Source organism: Pseudochaenichthys georgianus, chromosome 3 (assembly GCF_902827115.2).
Source record: "Pseudochaenichthys georgianus chromosome 3, fPseGeo1.2, whole genome shotgun sequence".
Taxonomy (NCBI): Eukaryota; Metazoa; Chordata; class Actinopteri; order Perciformes; family Channichthyidae; genus Pseudochaenichthys; species Pseudochaenichthys georgianus.
The window spans coordinates 39,881,554-39,899,012 of NC_047505.1; the positions used below are offsets into that span (position 1 = coordinate 39,881,554).

The window sequence follows — 17,459 nt, forward strand, 5'->3', positions numbered from 1 at the left end:
CTTAATATACTTTTCAAGTGTTTAACAAGTTGAATTTAAATTGAAGCTGTTAATCTTCACTAACAAGGGAATCATTGTTTGTTTGATGCATTTATTTTTAATTAACTCACCAAAACAAACAAACCTAACTAATGTCGTGCCAATTGTTCTTGCATTTCTATTTGTGACCAATAGAGGGCAGTCTTGAATCAATTCTAGCCCATTCAGATCTAAAGATCTATACAGGAAGTGAAAAATAAAACACTGAGGTTTATACCTTAATTTTAGTTAAACAATATATAAACGTACATTTGAAAACGTTCCCTGTTAATCACATGAGTACTGTATGATATAATTAAGCCAAAACTAAATATGATCAAGATGTTCAGAGACAGTATAGTAAGCAGCTAAGCACCAGAAGAGATGGGAAACCATTTGCTTTGATTTTCTCCAAAAATGCTACAAAAACTGTCAACCTCATGTTTATTATACTACACTACAGCATATGATTGTATGTAATAATGTTGCATATGAGAATCCTTTACAAAGAAAACACATTTAAAGGTGCACAAGAGTAATGCATAAGAAAAACATTGTGTCAGTCTTACAGAATATGAACAAGAGACATTCTTAAAGTAACTGGGGTCAGCAAATACCTTGTGCAGTCTATAACAAGAAAACGTTATACATGTAAATCTGCAGAAGATACCATACAAAATGGACAGGAAAAAGCATTATTGTAAATCAAAGTAAAAGCTTTGGAGTCCAACTGTATAAGGAATGCAGAGAGCAGCTTTCATAAAACTATTCGCACAATTTATTAACAACACTGCTTTTTGCAGCCAATCCAGCAAGTCATCACATGGATTCATCTCAGGTACATTTCTGCATCAGATTTCCACTGATTTACAAAGTCACTTAGTGAGTGAGAGGGGAGTGTGCTGTATTTTAAATTATTCTTTAAGGCCATTAGCCTGAGCTTTTATCCCCAGCCGCTCCTGCCTCTCAGCCTGTCTGTCCAAGGTGGGGCTGAGGCCCCTGAGTGCTGAAGAGGGCAGGCGAGAAACCCCGTTGACTGTCCGAGCCCCACTGTCTATTGGGCAGATATAGTCCGCAGATTCATCAGGTTTCCTTTTCCTGAGGTGACTGAATTGGGTGAAGCCCAGCTTCTTGGGCTGAAAACACAGAAAAGTCAAACCCATTAATAAATAATTGACATTGTATGCTGCTTCAACAGAAACATGTTAATTCTTGTTTTGCTCTTACCTTTACTTTAGCAGTGGTAGTGAGGGGTACATGGCCTGTGGCATTGCCATACTCTCGTTTCTCCTGCGTGGCCTGATGCCCCACCAGGGCAGCAAAGGCAGTGGCGAGGTGGCGACGGAGCAAAGTCTTCTGTGGAGGAATATTCAACAGCAGTGCCAAAGTCTCTGAGCTGAAGCGAGGCTCGAGTATCTATGGAAGAGCGTATTGACAGAAGAAGACAACAACAAATGTAGTTATTCAGTCTTGTCATGAATGCATGTGAAAAACTTGCAGAAAAGCTCAAAATCTACTTACAATAAGCCCTCCATGTACGCCACTGCCTCGTAGATTAGGGGCATACTCGGCTAGATCTACTGCTCTCAGCCACTCCATCACACGGTGGTTTGACCACTGCACCACCTCTGAGGGAGAGGGATTTTTCTGCCAAAGTCAAAAACAAAAAGTATTAATCTTCTATCTCATTCATACTAGTTTGATCCATGTTCTAAATACATTATAAGTGAGTGCTTTGAATGCACCATAGAGGCATTTATACATTATGATAGAAAAAATGCTTTATGTTAAAGGCATTTCATGTCTGTATGTCGCCATCTTGTGGGCAGCTCATGTAATGAGACCTATTTCCAAAATCCACAGTAACTTATAACTTGCACTTCCTGTTGCTCCATTCAATTGTGGCTTACCTCTTCCCCTGGCCTACGTCGAAGACAGTGGGGGTTGAACTTGTTGACATGAAGTACATGGATGGCACATTTAATACTGAGATGATGAAGCTGGCTGGTGACCTTCAGAGTCAAGAGGTCGTTCTGAGGGAACAACAAAATAACAGTGAATATCATTGAAATTAAGGGAAATTATGCAAATGTTTGAATACATCTGAAATGTAAATATATGTATTTGCAGGCCTCCACATTCATGGTAAATGTTACAGTTGGATTCAGTCTTACCACTGTGAGGTATTGTATCATTCGACCATCCACGCGGGCTTCATGGAAGTGGTCTTTATACTGAGGCAAACCTATATCATCCAGCCAGCCTAGATGGGTGAAAAATTGACATTAATTGACTTCACTCACTCACCTCATGAATGTTGAATCAAGCACCATCAGCTGTGTTATCACTGTAACTGCTCAGTGCAAAATACAGTTCCTCTCTGAATGCCTGCCATATTTGCATATTTTCCAAACAGATTTACATCTCACACATTACATGTCTTTGTTTGGTTTGTTAGCCCGATATGTCCCAGTCTCTATTTATGGATATGGTTCAAATGAGAACAAATATTCCATGTAAAAAGAGTCTTACGTGTGACCCAGATGTAGTCCAGCTCTGAAGATTTCTCTATGACCTTTGTGGTGAAGGCTTTGAGAGCGAGATGTAACTTCTTCCTGTGCAGCGGATTTTTCATACCCATCTCCTGAGGTCAAAAAAAAACTGTCACTATAAAAGGATTGGGGAATCAGTGGTGGTGCACAATGTAGTTTATTTTAGCCATTTTAAGTCTTCAATTTAGTCATGAATATGTTTCTTCAGATACCTACTTAGAAACTATATATGAGTGAAAACATCATGTTGTACATTCACATCATTTTCTCAATGTTTAGTGTAACTGTTCTGTTTTATTCTCTGACCTTCTCAAAGTCCTGCGGTGTGGCAGACAGCAGTGTCTGTCCATGTTCGACCCACTGCCGGGTGAGATTAACATACTGGCCCAGTCCATAGTCCTCCAGCCAACCGCACACCTGTTCCTTGGTCCACTGGCTGAATGGAATATTCAGATCACTGAAATAAAAAAAATAAGAAATCAAATAATTAACTGATTAATTTATGTCAAGTACTTTAATGTGATTTATGTATGTAATACATTTAAAGAATCATATTTGTTACACTGTTTGATTTGGGTATTTATAGAATGGTGAATGCACATGATGAGGCATGAGAACCAAACCAGATTTTTTTTAAAGGAGTAAAACAGAATGCTGACTTGCCTGATACAAAACCCCTAAACTCTTACTAAACAGATAGGTAGAGTCACACTGATTTTTACCGTGCTGGGTCATAAGACTCGGGGGTCCTGGTCAGTCTGGGTCCTGCTGTGGCACGCAGACCCCCTCTTCTAAACTGACCGCCGTCTGAATCGGCTGCCTGCAGGCCTCCTGACTGGGTTCTCCGAAGTCTGTATGAAGGAGAGTTAACATCATCAAACCACTTTCATTCTCAAAGTTAAATGATAACATATTTGGCACACGTATAAATATTGTGGTGGTGATGGAAATCCCTATGGTGAGTCTTTAATTACTTTTAGATAAAACTGTTATCATCAATCATTCAACATCTGACAGGGTTGTGCTGTCACGATTCTCATGTTAGCTGGTTATGTCACGTTTGTAGTTTTGTATGTTTGGGTGTTTGCTGTCATGTTTTCCTCCTGGGTTATTGTCTGGTCCTTTTCCCTGTGTTTTTCCTCCCGTCGTTAGTTTCCCTGGTGTGTCTAGTTGTCTGATTGTGTTCACCTGTGGCCCTTGTGTTTCTCCTCCCCTGCCCGGCTGTTTCTCGTCTCGTGATTACCCCTCCCTGTATTTAGTCTTGTCTCTTCCTGGGTTCAGTGTTGGTTCGTCTTTTGTTGGTGACTGAGTTCACCGGTGAGTGTTCTGTTTTGTCTATTTTAGTTTCATTATCCTTGAAATAAAGGTTTATCAGAGTTATCTGTAGTGATGGTGAGATGAAGCTTTGAAGCTTTCCAGCCAATTGGTTCGCAAAAGGGTTCATCTCATGAGGCTTCATCATGGGCTTAATTTGAACACAAACCCCCCTGTTGGTCAAAGTGTGTAAAACAGGCAGATTAGACATCTCAACAGTGTGCTCTATCTCATACCGAGTTCCCAATGAGTAAAGCCTTAGAATAACTCTAAATAACGAACATTAAATCATATTTTCATGTTAACAATATTGTATTTATTACAGTTTAATAATTGTGATTGAAAAGCCTAAGGAGGCTGGTAAACATTGCAAAGAGGGATTTGAATTCCTTAATAATATTCATAAACTTAACCATGTTGTAGCCTGAGAAAGGCTAAACCATATCAAAGAATACATTTATTAACTACATTATCTCATTTAGCTGTAGCTTTTATAAACAACAAAAAATACGTATTGTTCAGTCGTTGAACCAGGGACCCTGCGGTCATGAGTCAACTGCTTTCCAGCTGAGCCACAGCACACACACTAAAACTCTCTGAAAACACTGCAAGATATGTATTCCTGTATGTATTGATGTTTTTATTCCTACATTTATTTATGCTTGTATCTGGTAATACTTATGACATATTCCGACCTCTATAAGTGAGGGTCTGAGCTCTCTTGATTCCATCGTGTCACCGGGCCCGGGTACAGGAGGGGTAATATGGTTCTTATTATACATCCATGGGTATTATGAGTGTTGTGGTTCAACGGTTCAACCGATCTGAATCGCTTCCTGAAGCAGTCACGTGGTATCGACAGGCAGCGAGGCTTCGTTTGTCATCGGTGACGTCACTGGCCCAAAACGATACAAGCCTCGATACATGCTTCACAAAAAGCTTCGGGGATTACTCGACACACGCTCCGAAGCCTCGGCGCAATACGTAACATCACTAGTTATCTGCATTTGGGTCCTGCTTCCTTCACTCGACCGTGACAGTACGAACCAACCAGAAATGGACCCAGCAGATGATCCTTTTGAGGTGGAACTACAACATTTTTCCTTTTATTTGGCTTGCTGCTATAATTGGTGGAAGGGAGCGTCCAGTGTTCTGCATAAGGAGGCCGCTCTGGTGGAGGCGCACCGGTTGGCTATGGAGAAACCAGACTTGGTGAAATTCTTACCTGGCTGGATTTTGAACTTCATCTGGGTGTGTGATTTCCAGCCTGCTGACTACAAACATCTCGGTGTGTTCCGTCTGGAGTCAACCCATGCTTCTGCCCCAGTTCCTGCTCCTGTCCAGGAGTCGTATTCTGGAACTCGTCTGGCTTATGTAGGTCCACGGAGTATTCAGGCGGCTGCTAAGAGAAGAAGTCGCAAGGCCAAGCTAGCAGCCCAATCCCCAAGAGCCATGGTTCCAGCCCCAGTCCTGGCCCCAGCAACCATGGTTCCAGCCCTGGTTCCAGCCCCAGAAGCCATGGTTCCGGCAACAGAACCGGCCGACACAGCCATGGTTCCGGCCTCATTTCCGGCCCCAGCAGCCATGGTTCCGGCTTCAGTACCGGCCCCAGAAGCCATAGGCCCGACTCCAGTTTCGGCTACAGGGCTGGCTCCCCAGCCGACGCCAGCTCCCCGAGTCTAGTCGGCGTACCGGCCGACTCCAGCACCTCGTCTCCTGCTGGCACTCCAGCCGACGCCAGCACCTCGTCTCCTGCTGGCACTCCAGCCGACGCCAGTTCCCCGAGTCCTGTGGGCGTACCGGCCGACTCCAGCACCTCGTCTCCTGTTGGCTCCCCAGCCGATGCCAGCTCCCCGAGTCGTGTCGGCGTACCGGCCAACTCCAGCACCTCGTCTCCTGCTGGCTCTCCAGCCGACGCCAGCTCCCCGTGTCCTCTCGGCGTACCGACCGACACAAGTCCCCTCTCGACTTCCCTCTCGAGTTCCCTCTCAAGTCACCTCCCGAGTTCCCTCTCGAGTCACCTCTCGAGTTCCCTCTCGAGTCTCTTCTCAAGTCTCTTCTCCAGTCCCCTCTCAAGTCCCCTCTCGAGTCTCCTCTCCAGTTCCCTCTCAAGTCTCCTCTCGAGTCCCCTTTCAAGACAATTCTCAAGTCACCTCTCTCAAGTCACCTCCCGAGTCACCTCTCAAGTCACCTCCCGAGTTCCCTCTCGAGTCACCTCCCGAGTTCCCTCTCGAGTCACCTCCCGAGTTCCCTCTCGAGTCCCCTCTCGAGTTCCCTCTCGAGTCCCCTCTCAAGTCTCTTCTCAAGTCCCCTCTCAAGTCACCTCTCGAGTTCCCATTCAAGTCACCTCTCAAGTCACCTCTCAAGTCCCCTCTCGAATCACCTCTCGAGTTCCCTCTCAAGTCCCCTCTCGAGTTCCCTATCGAGTCCCCTCTCAAGTCTCCGTTCAAGTTCCCGCTCAAGATCCCTCTCAAGTCATCTCTCAAGTCGACTCTCGAGTCTCCACTCAAGTCCCTACTCGTGTGCCGTGGGAGGTTCCGCTAGGGGTCCTGCCAACCTTGTGTCTTGTGAGGTCCCGCCGACTACTCTTCTGCCGGGGGTCCTGCCAACCCTTTGTCCTGTGCCGTTGGAGGTCCCGCCGACTACTCTTCTGCCGGGGGTCCTGCCAACCCTATGTCCTGTGCCGTTGGAGGTCCCGACGACTTCTCTCCTGCCGGGGGTCCTGCCAACCCTGTGTCCTGTCCCGTTGGGGGTCCCGCCGACGACTCTTCTGCCGGGGGTCCTGCCAGCCCTATGTCCTGTTCCGTTGGAGGACCCGCTGAGAGTCCTGCCAATCCCATGTCTTGTTCCGTTGGAGGTACCGCCGTTACCTGTCTCGCCGGGGGTCCTGCCAATTCCTGGTCCTCTTCCGTGGGGGATCCTGCCGAAGCCTGTCCCACCGGCTATGATTCCTGTCCGGCCGACACCGGGTCCTGCCCGGCCTCTGGAGCTGTCCCTTCAGCACCTTCCTGCCCGGCCTCCGGAGCTGTCTGGTCTTCGCCCTCGAGCCCGGCCCTCTGAGAGCCGGGGTCTTCGCCTTCGAGCCCGGCCCCCTGAGAGCCGCGGTCTTCGCCTTCGAGCCCGGCCCCTGAGAGCCGCGGTCTTCGCCCTCGAGCCCTGCCCCCTGAGAGCCCTGCCCCCTGAGAGCCCTGCCCCCTGAGAGCCGCGGTCTTCGGCCTCGAGCCCGGCCCCCTGAGAGCCGCGGTTTTCGCCCTCGAGCCCGGCCCCCTGAGTGCCGTGGTCTTCACCCTCATGCTCGGCCCCCTGACTCTTCCTGTCACTGCCTTCGCCCTCATGCTCGGCCCCCTGAGTTTGCCCGCTGTGGTCTTCACCCCTCCATGGACTCTACCTTGCCCCCGGGCCGTACGCCCGAGATCCCTTCCGGACCCTCCGCTGTGCTCCTGGGCCGTCAGCCCAAAACCCGTCCTCCAGACCCCCTCCACCCACCCTGCTTGAGGTATTTTTTTTAGGGACGTCTGGAATCCGTCCCTTCAGGGGGGGGGGGTTCTGTCACGATTCTCATGTTATGTCACGTTTGTAGTGTTGTATGTTTGGGTGTTTGCTGTCATGTTTTCCTCCTGGGTTATTGTCTGGTCCTTTTCCCTGTGTTTTTCCTCCCGTCGTTAGTTTCCCTGGTCTAGTTGTCTCATTGTATTCACCTGTTGTCCTTGTGTTTCTCCTCCCCTGCCCGGCTGTTTCTCGTCTCGTGATTACCCCTCCCTGTATTTAGTCTTGTCTCTTCCTGTGTTCAGTGTTGGTTCGTCTTTTGTTGGTGACTGAGTTCACCAGTGAGAGTTCTGTTTTGTCTGTTAGTTTCATTATCCTTGAAATAAAGGTTTATCAGAGTTATCTGCATTTGGGTCCTGCTTCCTTCACTCAACCGTGACATGTGCAACAGTGTAGTTTCAGTAATAATATGGTAAGTTTTTACTTGTTTACTGTACTGTAATAAGTAGGACAGTTTCATTATGCAGGAAATATTTCTTTATGGAAAAATCTCTAAATGTTTATTTTCTCTCGACTTAGATTTAATATTATTTATACACAAATATATTCTCTATAAACCATATGTATTTTTGGCTTGAAGTACATATTTATACGTATACTTTTTAAGGTCTATGTAATGTTTGGTTTTCTTCTTTTTTTCCGTACTTGGCCAGCATTTATGTTGGTGTATTGTTGATTTATCACTGTCATTTCCCACACTCACTTTCCCCAGAGCCTCTTTAAGCTCCTGTTATTCTTCATGTATTCTGGTGAGCCCACAGCTCTTAGGCCAGGTTGTGTGTTCTCTGCAGATTGAACAGGAGAATTATCGCTCGAACTGCTGTCATCAACTTTCTCCAACTTTCCTGTAAAACGATACAAAAACTAAAGTCAGTGTAAGTGCAAATATGGTTCAAGATTTACAAAAGTACTGTGAAGGGCAACTTAGAAGCAACATATTTTAGGAGCATTTGATAAGTAGAAAAAAAGAGTTTAATTGTGATAGACGTACTGTAATCTTGCCAAATAAACAACATTTCAACACTGGAAACTTAGAAAAAATAGAATGTCTTAATTTATGGTTTCCTGTAGGGAAGCGTGAAAGACAAATCTTGATGATTACTGAGTAAAAAGCAGTAAAAAAAAATTCCGTTCCTCTTTTCTTCGCTGGCATACCAAAAATAACATTCAGAGCAAAGCGGCGCACATGTTTCAGTCTGTCTTGTTACAGTACTCTATTCATGAGCGAGAACACAGGTCACAGGTCATTGAGTTTGGCAAAAAATTCACTGGTTAATGCCCTGTGAAAAAGAAGGGGTTCAAGCTAAATGTTACAAGGTGTGATATTTATGGTATGGGCTTCAGTCAGAACGCAGCAGAGAAAAAATCAGGGTGGGGCTCAAGTTAAAAATGGTCGGTGAATCTCAGGAAGGGAGGATCTGAAATGAATATGGTCAATCAGAGCAAGAGAGAGGGTGTGTTTGGTGAGAAAGTATTTCCCATGAGCCATCTGCTTTGTCAGGAGCCTCTGCAATTAAATGTGATCAAAGGTGCAGCGGTCGTCTGGTCAAAGGAGAGTGGTTTGCTCCAAATATGAAAGCTGCATCTGCTCACAGGAGTTACTGGCCCCGCGACTATTCCCCAGAAAAATTAGGTCTGATCCTACATCAAAAGATTATTACTGCACGCTATCCATCATCATGTGTAGCTTGAGTTAATATATCTGGATTTACTTTGGCTGGAGTCTCCATCTTCGCTCCCATCTGGAGACCTTTGACTTTGGATTTCACTGCTGCTGTCTCCGCTCCCGTTCTGCTCTGACAGAGAGGAATTCACAGGCAGCGTCTGACTTCTGGTGTCATCCAGACCATTCTGGATAAACCACACACAGATACAAAAGGAAAATATAATAATAAATATATCTATTTTGAGTATCATGTACTGGGCAAATGAGAACATTCTGACCTCTCATGCATGTACGAGAAAAACGTTAGCTTCCAGTAAAGTGTAGAACAGTATGATGATTGGAAGCATCCGTTGTTGATTGTATAGCCTATCTAAGATAGAAGAATATGGACACACTACATTTGTAGGATGATTACCTTTTGTAAAGGTCCAATTTTTAGGTCATTCATGCTACTTGATAAGGTTGACGGGTCTGTTCTGAGAAGATAAAGACAACATCATCTCAGTAAAAAAAAAGAGATATCGGAGTCATCCATTACCTAACAGCTGCTTTATTACCTGGAATCACTGTCCTTCTGGGCGGGTGATACAGATGTTTGTCGAGAGGAAGAACTGCTTGTGGAAACCTTTTAAAGGGTAAATAAAAATCAATATCATGTTTAAGCAAGCACATGTCTATCAAGTAGCTGAAATGGTTTGTACCTCAGACTTTACATCCACAGATTTTACACTGGCAGAGTCTGTACTATTCTTCATCAGTACATGCTCCTCTTCCTCACTGCTGCTTGACGGAGTCCTGCCATTTGACAATGACCGAACAGCAGGTGGAGCTACAGTAACAAAGAGAAGAAACCCTTATTTCTCAGCTCAAGCCGTGGCGTACATTTCTGTTAAGGAGGGGAAGAGTGGTGGCTTTCATGCTGCTCAACGTTGTTGCTCACATACAGTAATAGAAACGCCACTAGGGAAGGATAACGGAGTGAATAAGCTGATTACCTTGCCATGTGGTGTGAGGGACCTCTCTGAATTGCCTGCACTGATTCAGGAGCAGAGTGAGCTCTTCAATGCGTTGGTCCTAGAGTAAACAGAGAGGAAACTCAATTAAGATGTTTATCTAAGGTTAGGAAACACACATATGGACTACCCGCTCCACTCTATTACTGACCCATACACCACACAAACGTCTCTTTTTACCATATGGCCTTTACATCAAAGTTGTGGAGAGGGAGGGGATTGACACAGGCCTCGCTGGAAATCTTAGTTGTGGTAACCAGCTGTGTATTTTTTGAAGTGGTGCCCATGCCTGGTTTTGTCATGGTTCTACTAATGCAGCTCACTCCAAAATTAGGCTTGGCAGATCGAGGCCTACTTAAGTGTGGCTTTGCCTGAAATGGCCCGCCTTGGGGTGTGTGTACGTGTGTGTCCTTCGGTAGTGTGCCACATGTAGGCTCTCGTCTTTGAGTCTTTAAAGTCCGAGAGTGTCTGGGAGGGTGAATACAAAAGCCCCTCTGTACTATAAATGGTGGAGGGCGGTGCCTCTGAGAAATGACAACATCTAAAAACAGTTACCTTTTAACCTTTCAAACAGTATGATGATAGCAGTTCTATATACAGGCCAGTAAGACACTTTACGTTGTAGTTAACCAAGACAACACATGCTGCCTTATAATAATCACAAGCAGCTGTGTTGACCAGAAGAGAAAGGAAAGATTTCCACATCACTCCTAACTTACCTTTTCGTCATTGGCAGTCACCAGTGATTTCATTCCACTCCTTAGCTTCTGCAGCTCCTGATCTAAAAAGAGAAACCCCACACTGATTATTAGTCTGTAAAGGCAGATACATTTATTTGACATTGTCATGTCAAATAAATTAGTATTTTGTAGAGAAACAGTCACATAATATACATGCTAACATGAAGTACATTTTTTCCTCACTGGAGTGCCATCAAAAACTGGGTATTTTTAGATTCTCCCAAGCCTTTTTTAATCTACCAATCATAGCTTTAGCCATGTCAGCTTTCACATAGTTGGGCCCACAGTCTATCAACACTCCCTTTGTAACTATTACAGGCACACAGAGATTATTGCTTGAGACTGACATTGGTTTTACTGAGCAAGTACCCTAGATATGTGTTTAACTGACAAAATTGGAAGGAACAACAACATATTTGTCATAGGAAACCATATAGACAATTAAAAAGCCATAGGGATAAGAGATAGTGCATCAAATAATCTTTGGAAGTGACTTGTTATAATCATAGCTGCCCCTCAGAACAGATATAAACTAAATCTAATCAAATACAGAGACATGTTTGGAGTAAAGAAATAATTGAAGGATCAAAAGTAGACATGGCCCATGGGTTTTAAATGTTTTTCATTAAGTACTGCTCCAACACTGCAACAACTGCTCAGGCTTACATTTGGTGTTTAGCCTAATTTCCCCACAGATCTTACTGCAAATAAACTGATGCAAATATGAGTCATTAACTGCGTCACATATCAGGTTGGGTTAGTGTTCAAGAGTGACAGGCTGTTGTTGGCAGGTTGCTTGAGGCTGGGTGCCATGCTTACCTCTCTCCGGGCTCTCAGAGGATAGAAAGGGTCTGGCCAGCAGCTGAGTGTGCAAGCTCTCAATCTCAGAGTTCTTACTGAGCAGAAGCTGCTGAAGGCTGCTGATCTCTGCCTGTGGGGGCCACACAGGGAACAATCTTAGAAGGGTTATATACTGCAATCGCAAACGCTGTCTGTTTAAACATGCTTTTTAAGTTATTTCACAGTCACAAAAACAAGAAGTTAAAGTCTTAATGTCTGCACATGTCTGCACTTGAAAACCACATTTTGAAAGATCCACAACGATATTGCACTGATACATGTACATGGAACAGAAAAAATAATTACAACAGACATTGAATCTGAGAAAGGAACATGCAACATGTATAGTATGTTCTTTCTTGTTTTTTAAATGTTATATGAAGAAAAAAAAGCTGGTAACTTTAGGCTGCTCTATTTAGCAGTGTTTGTAATATAACTGTCAGCCTGTATGTTATGTAGGAATGGAAGGTCAAAAATACACGTGTTGTTTTGTCAAACATTACATACGACTATTTTTTTTCAAAGGGTAGAGTTAGAAACAGAAACTCACAGACGAAGGCATTTTTACATACCACATCTACATATGTGGCCAGTTATTTGGGAGTGCATTAAGATTTCCTTAAATTGTTCAAATTGTGAAATAATTACTTACTTTTCAAATATGGGTAAACATCCAGTTGATAGTGAGGTACCGATTCATATTTGATATTTGAAACGCTGCAGATGGTATTATACAAGGCGTGTAGGACAGAGAGTGAATACACATATACTATACAGAGATGCTGTATGAGAAAACCGATGTGATTTTGGAACATTGAACAACGTAAATCTATTCTAGTAGACCTCTACAATGGAATTATGATCAGTAGAAATGGCCATGACATGAGACCTTTAAGAAAACATTGGTGACTCGCATATGACTGGCTGGAACAGCGGATTGGAAAGCATTTAGGAAAGTTGAGCGGACAGTTAGCAGTTGAATTTGCCCACTGATGGTTTTGATGGTCTATTGCAAAGTCGAGACACAATCAAAACTCAGATTTTTTTTTACCTTTGTTGATTGGAGTTTCTTCTCAAACTGTAACTTCTGATCCTCCAGATTCTCTACTTTGTCCTTGAGAATCCTGAGCTCTTTCAGTAGGCCCTAAAACAGAACGGATATGTCAACATTTATCTAGCTTTAATATTCAGGAGATCTTAGAAAATCTGTCCATTGTTTTTCCATAACACACAATATTAAATACTAAATGAAATGCACCTATTGGTGGTGTCACACTCTGATGCATAACTGACAGATGGGATTATTTTTCACACGATTTAGGCAGGCTGCGCAGTGACATTTAGCACTGCTGGGGATATTTAGTGCGTGCTTGTTTCATTTGTATTTAAACCTCAGTATCACACACACTTTAGTGAGACAACCCATGCTGAACACAACATAAGAAGCCATGCAGGCAGGCTGTGCCTACACTTTCTTCTCCACAGTGGTTCAGCTGCCCTGAGCTACCCTCTTCCAGGGTGTGAGTGTTCCCATCAGGCCCATCTGGAGCCTCTTCTAGTTTGTTCATCCCTTCTGAGATTCGGTCACAAGACGTCCCGGGGTTTGATCCCTCGCCCCCAGTGGACTCCGCGGGGCAGGCCAGAGGAGAGCTGCTCTCAGATGGGATCTCCAAAGCCTTTTTCTCCTGAATCTTGCTATTGATCTCCTCCTGAAACCTACACATCTGCTCCTGCAGCTCACTAATGAAATTCACTACTGTCTGACAGATGAAGTGGGGGGAAAATAATTGAGACATTTATTTTAGAAAGCAAGAGGAAATACCATAGATGTGTATAGATACAGTATGTTTAGATACAAGTGTGTGTGTTTGTTTGGGCCACACGCAGTGGGTTGTGCGTAGGTGTTCGGTTCAGGGGGTCACAGGTTCAAACCCCACTGCAGTCAGCATGTTGTTGTGTCCCTGGGCAAGACACTTCACCCCAAATTGCTCCTGTGGGGATTGCCCACAATAGTATGTAAGTCGCTTTGGATAAAAGCGTCTAACAAGTAACATGTAATGTAATGTAATGTTTGTGTGTGTTTTATATCAGTTATTTTTCCTTTCTACTCTACCTTGTATTTACAAAACCTGATATTCAAAAACTCTGGAGTATGTACATTTGGGCTTGAGTCTGATTACATAAATAAGCTAGTAAACCAGTATTTCAAGCATAAATCCAAGGCTGGTACTTATTTACTGACGCACTGGGCCAGTTGCCCTGAGGGGACGAGTAGGTTTGCCATCTTTTAGAGGTTATACGGACCCATGTTCCCTCAGAAAGATTGTAAACAACAGTGGAGCTATGCCTGGACTGTGGACAGAGGAAGTCTCACTTGGGGTCCAGTACAGCGGATATGACAGATGATATGGAGTGCCTGCGTGGCTAAATTTAACTGCGAGCTTACTGGCTCCACAGCAAGGAGGCTTCCGCATGTTGCGTGTGTGTGTGCCCAATGTTGCATTTGTGTGGACATGTTTGTGTTGTAGAGGCAGCACGTGGGAGGCCAATAAATAGTTCAAAGCTGATTTGTTTCCTATTCTCCTTAAGTCCAAGCAGCTGTTGTTGGGAAAGTTTGGTTTGTGAAAGCAGGATTAAGAAAAGCTGAAACACCGCCGTACAGTGTGCTGTTACCTTGGAAATACAAATAAAATCCCTCCCTATATTGCCCAACCATATTTTAATAATATTATTTTGAAATGCTTGTGTGAAATGTTTTTGGGAACATGTCTTCAGTTTCTTTTTTTAGACTGGCCAATGGAACCTTTACCCATAACCAAAAACACAATTGTCTTAGCTAAAGCCTACACACATTCATATTTGGTCTGCCATCCATCAGCCAGCTCTGCTATGCAGGGACTCTTTTAACCTGAGAACAAAGGCTCTTTGACCAGCAGTGTTTTGGAAGTAACTATACATTACAGTATCCTGTCCTGCCGCTTTCCCTGCTTCCTCTTTCTCTAATTCATATGGTCACTGAATGCCTGCTGGTAACCTAACACATCGCTCTTAAGCAAATACATGATTCAGTTTAAACTGACAAAAATGTAAATCCCCTGGAGACTGTTTTTTTCCTGTGGACTTTGCCCAGAAACAACAGAGCCAGAGACTGGGTGAATATTACCCTCCATCTATCAAGAAAGTGTTTATGAACATCCATAAAATCGGCTGCTGACTATGAGGTAAGATCCATCAAAACGCCTGTCAGATTTCTGTGAGTAACTCCTTCACTCCTGGCAGAGTTCGGTATCAGTTCAGAGGACTATAAAATATAGGTTTCTGAGGATTTTAGCTGAACTAATTCCTCTTCTCAAACAATCCTCAGTGAAACTATATTTTAATTTAGAATATGAGGCATGGCGTTCACATTTACTGTACATAGTCAAGAATATGAGGTTTAATTGCTAAATTTAAACGATGGAAAGCTCTAATGTAAGAAACTTGTCCTAATAAAACTGCTTTTCAAACTTTGAAACCTTTATATGATCGAAACATTTGTAAAAAAAAAAGTTCTGACGAACAACACACCCATACCTACAGGCTGTACTGCATATTAAAAGTAAAATACAACAAAGTAGGCATATTTGGCTCTCTGAGTAGCCCTACCTCTGCTTTGTGCTGCCTTTCAGCCCCATGGCCCTGTTTTCCCTCCATGTCTGCCAGCTTTAGTTTCAGGTAGGACACCTCCCCCATAAGACTCAGCTTCTGGTTCTCCAGTGACGTCCTATGCAGGAACTCCTGTCATCAACAACATACAGCAAGAGCATGAGGCAACACAAAGAGATGTACAGTTAAATACTAACATACATGAATACATAATCCCGTCAATAATACAAAACACTCAATACTTACTGAACAAAGGCAACATTAAGTATGAGGCACAGCTAGCTTCCAGTGCTGTAATGACAGTGCCCCAGACAAACCCACTGGTTTCAGACGCTGTTTGAGTGGCTAAATATACACAACCCATGACCACTATTTATAATGCCTATTTCACAGCTCAGTCAAAGTAGACAGCAGAGGGGGAGAGAGAGTGACAGAGAAAGATACCAAAAGCATGCAAAACATTCACAGAAAGAACATTAAAATAACTTTGACAGGTGCATTTTCCTGCGACTTTGAACCGCTGCCAGTCTAACCTGGTGCTAAGGGAGACTTTGGGCCTGCTATACAGTTCTGGTACTATCTGTCCCGAACAACTGTCAGCCTTGAGAGTTACACAGGCTGTGTGGGCAGATGTATTACTAATTTGGTTGATGTCAAGCAGGTGCTAAATCACTTAAAGTCTAGGAATGAGTATCGGAGAAAGGCAAACAGTACATATTGATATATCCATTTAAACTCTGGCTTTGGAACATTTCTAGGCTTCTTCTAGAGTGTACACATGGAAATATTAAAGCTTTGTCACCAGGAAGAGATTTACAGCTCAGGTCCAAAGCCTCATAATGACCATGTCTCCAAGAAACCAGCCCTGGCTGCCCTTTGATACTCTTCACACATACAGCACTGCACAGTAGACACTGAGTATTAAGTTCACAACTCATTATAGTTAAAAGACGCAAGCCTGGCACATATACAATTAGTCATATAGGTTTAAACAGCCTGCTTTGAATTGATAATTCAGATGAGCAGCATTACAATAATGACATTATGCATAATACCTGGTTCACCTTACTCCAGTGTCTGCCTGCAGCAAAGGAAAAGTAAGTGTATATCCTTCATGGACGCGGGTGGTTTCTAGCACCCTGTAGTTTCAGTAAATTACAGTTTCTTAAATCCATTCCATTCAGAGTCCTTCGTAGTGTTCAGCAAAGCCTCTGTTACATTTCAAGTCAAAAGCAAACAACTGAAAGTTGCACACGCACACTTCTAACTCTTGGAGTAGCACCACCCTTATTCCCTCCCATTTCTCCACCTTTTTCAGCTGTTCCTCCCTTTCTCTTAAATGCTTTTTCCTTTCCTCTGTTTTCCTCTCTCTCTTTCCCTCTCTGTTTGTATGTGTGTGTGCAAGCGCTTCAACGTTTGTGTACAGTATGTGCTTGTACACACATCATGGTGGTTACAGGTTGTGGGTGTGGCTAATGGTTCTGTAATCACCTGCCCAGACAGAGCAGTCTGGCCCTGCATAAACTAGAAAAACACTCTGAGACACTGCTGTGGAATGAGTCTGAGCGTCCTAAATATTTTTGGTTGTCAAGGTAATCTGCAGACAGAAACTCTGGAATCTTAAAAGGAATTTGTTCCCAGGAAGCATAACTCATCCCAAGTCAAATTATACAGCTTATGAGAGAAGATTGAATCTGCAGAAGAGTCATATGTGATGGATAGATCGACAGTCTTGTTAAATGGAAGAACAATATTGATGTGAAAGCCCTGGATGCCTGCTGAGGGAAGTCAGACTTTCCTGATTTTGGTCCAGTAATACATCAAGCATTTGAAAGTCCAATGTAAGAAGTGTTTTGGTATGTGAGGCTGTACCTGCTGTAGCATCTCCTCCGTGGAGTTGAGTTTGTGCTGATGCTCCACCAGAGAGTTCTGTAGATCGCTGATTTTGACCCCCTGAGCTTCCACCTGTTCTGTCAGCACACTCACCTGTGTATTTGTGTGTGAAGACAGAAAGCAGAGATGAGGATGTTTTTTCTACACACAACTTGACAATAAAACTGTTTTTTTTTACACAATTGCAACCTATGCTTGACAAAATTCTTTAGGCATCCGATGTTCGCCTTTA

At 43.7% G+C, this 17,459-nt stretch overlaps 1 protein-coding gene across 3 annotated transcripts; it reads right to left on the reverse strand.

The window, feature by feature from the left end:
- Positions 1-445: 445 nt before the first annotated feature.
- Positions 446-16,726, reverse strand: ppfibp2a (PPFIA binding protein 2a). 3 transcript variants are annotated; one of them, XM_034074912.2, is made up of 20 exons: positions 16,390-16,726; positions 15,335-15,466; positions 13,159-13,449; positions 12,741-12,833; positions 11,669-11,780; positions 10,829-10,890; positions 10,092-10,170; positions 9,798-9,925; positions 9,654-9,721; positions 9,512-9,572; positions 9,143-9,281; positions 8,134-8,275; positions 3,293-3,421; positions 2,877-3,027; positions 2,551-2,662; positions 2,193-2,281; positions 1,929-2,051; positions 1,540-1,665; positions 1,246-1,434; positions 446-1,154 (listed from the first exon to the last, which is right to left on the reverse strand). In XM_034074912.2, the coding sequence occupies exons 2-20, from the start codon at positions 15,419-15,421 to the stop codon at positions 933-935; spliced, it is 2,403 nt and encodes an 800-aa protein (XP_033930803.1). In that variant the 5' UTR covers positions 15,422-15,466; positions 16,390-16,726; the 3' UTR covers positions 446-932. The 3 variants fall into 3 exon arrangements, with proteins under 3 accessions (XP_033930803.1, XP_033930793.1, XP_033930811.1); XM_034074902.2 differs by lacking the exon at positions 16,390-16,726 and adding an exon at positions 15,581-15,778; XM_034074920.2 differs by lacking the exons at positions 13,159-13,449; positions 16,390-16,726 and adding an exon at positions 15,581-15,775.
- Between the last annotated feature and the right edge of the window lie 733 nt (positions 16,727-17,459).

Excerpts from the sequence above, each read along its gene's own strand:
- ppfibp2a (XM_034074912.2), bottom strand. The coding sequence starts at position 15,421 with ATGGGGGAGGTGTCCTACCTGAAACTAAAGCTGGCAGACATGGAGGGA. Across the intron at positions 12,834-13,158 it reads ACCACTGTGGAGAAGAAAGT|GGCCTACTGAAAGAGCTCAG; the intron begins GTAGGCACAGCC and ends GTTCTGTTTTAG. Across the intron at positions 11,781-12,740 it reads AGAAACTCCAATCAACAAAG|GCAGAGATCAGCAGCCTTCA; the intron begins GTAAAAAAAAAT and ends TGGCCCCCACAG.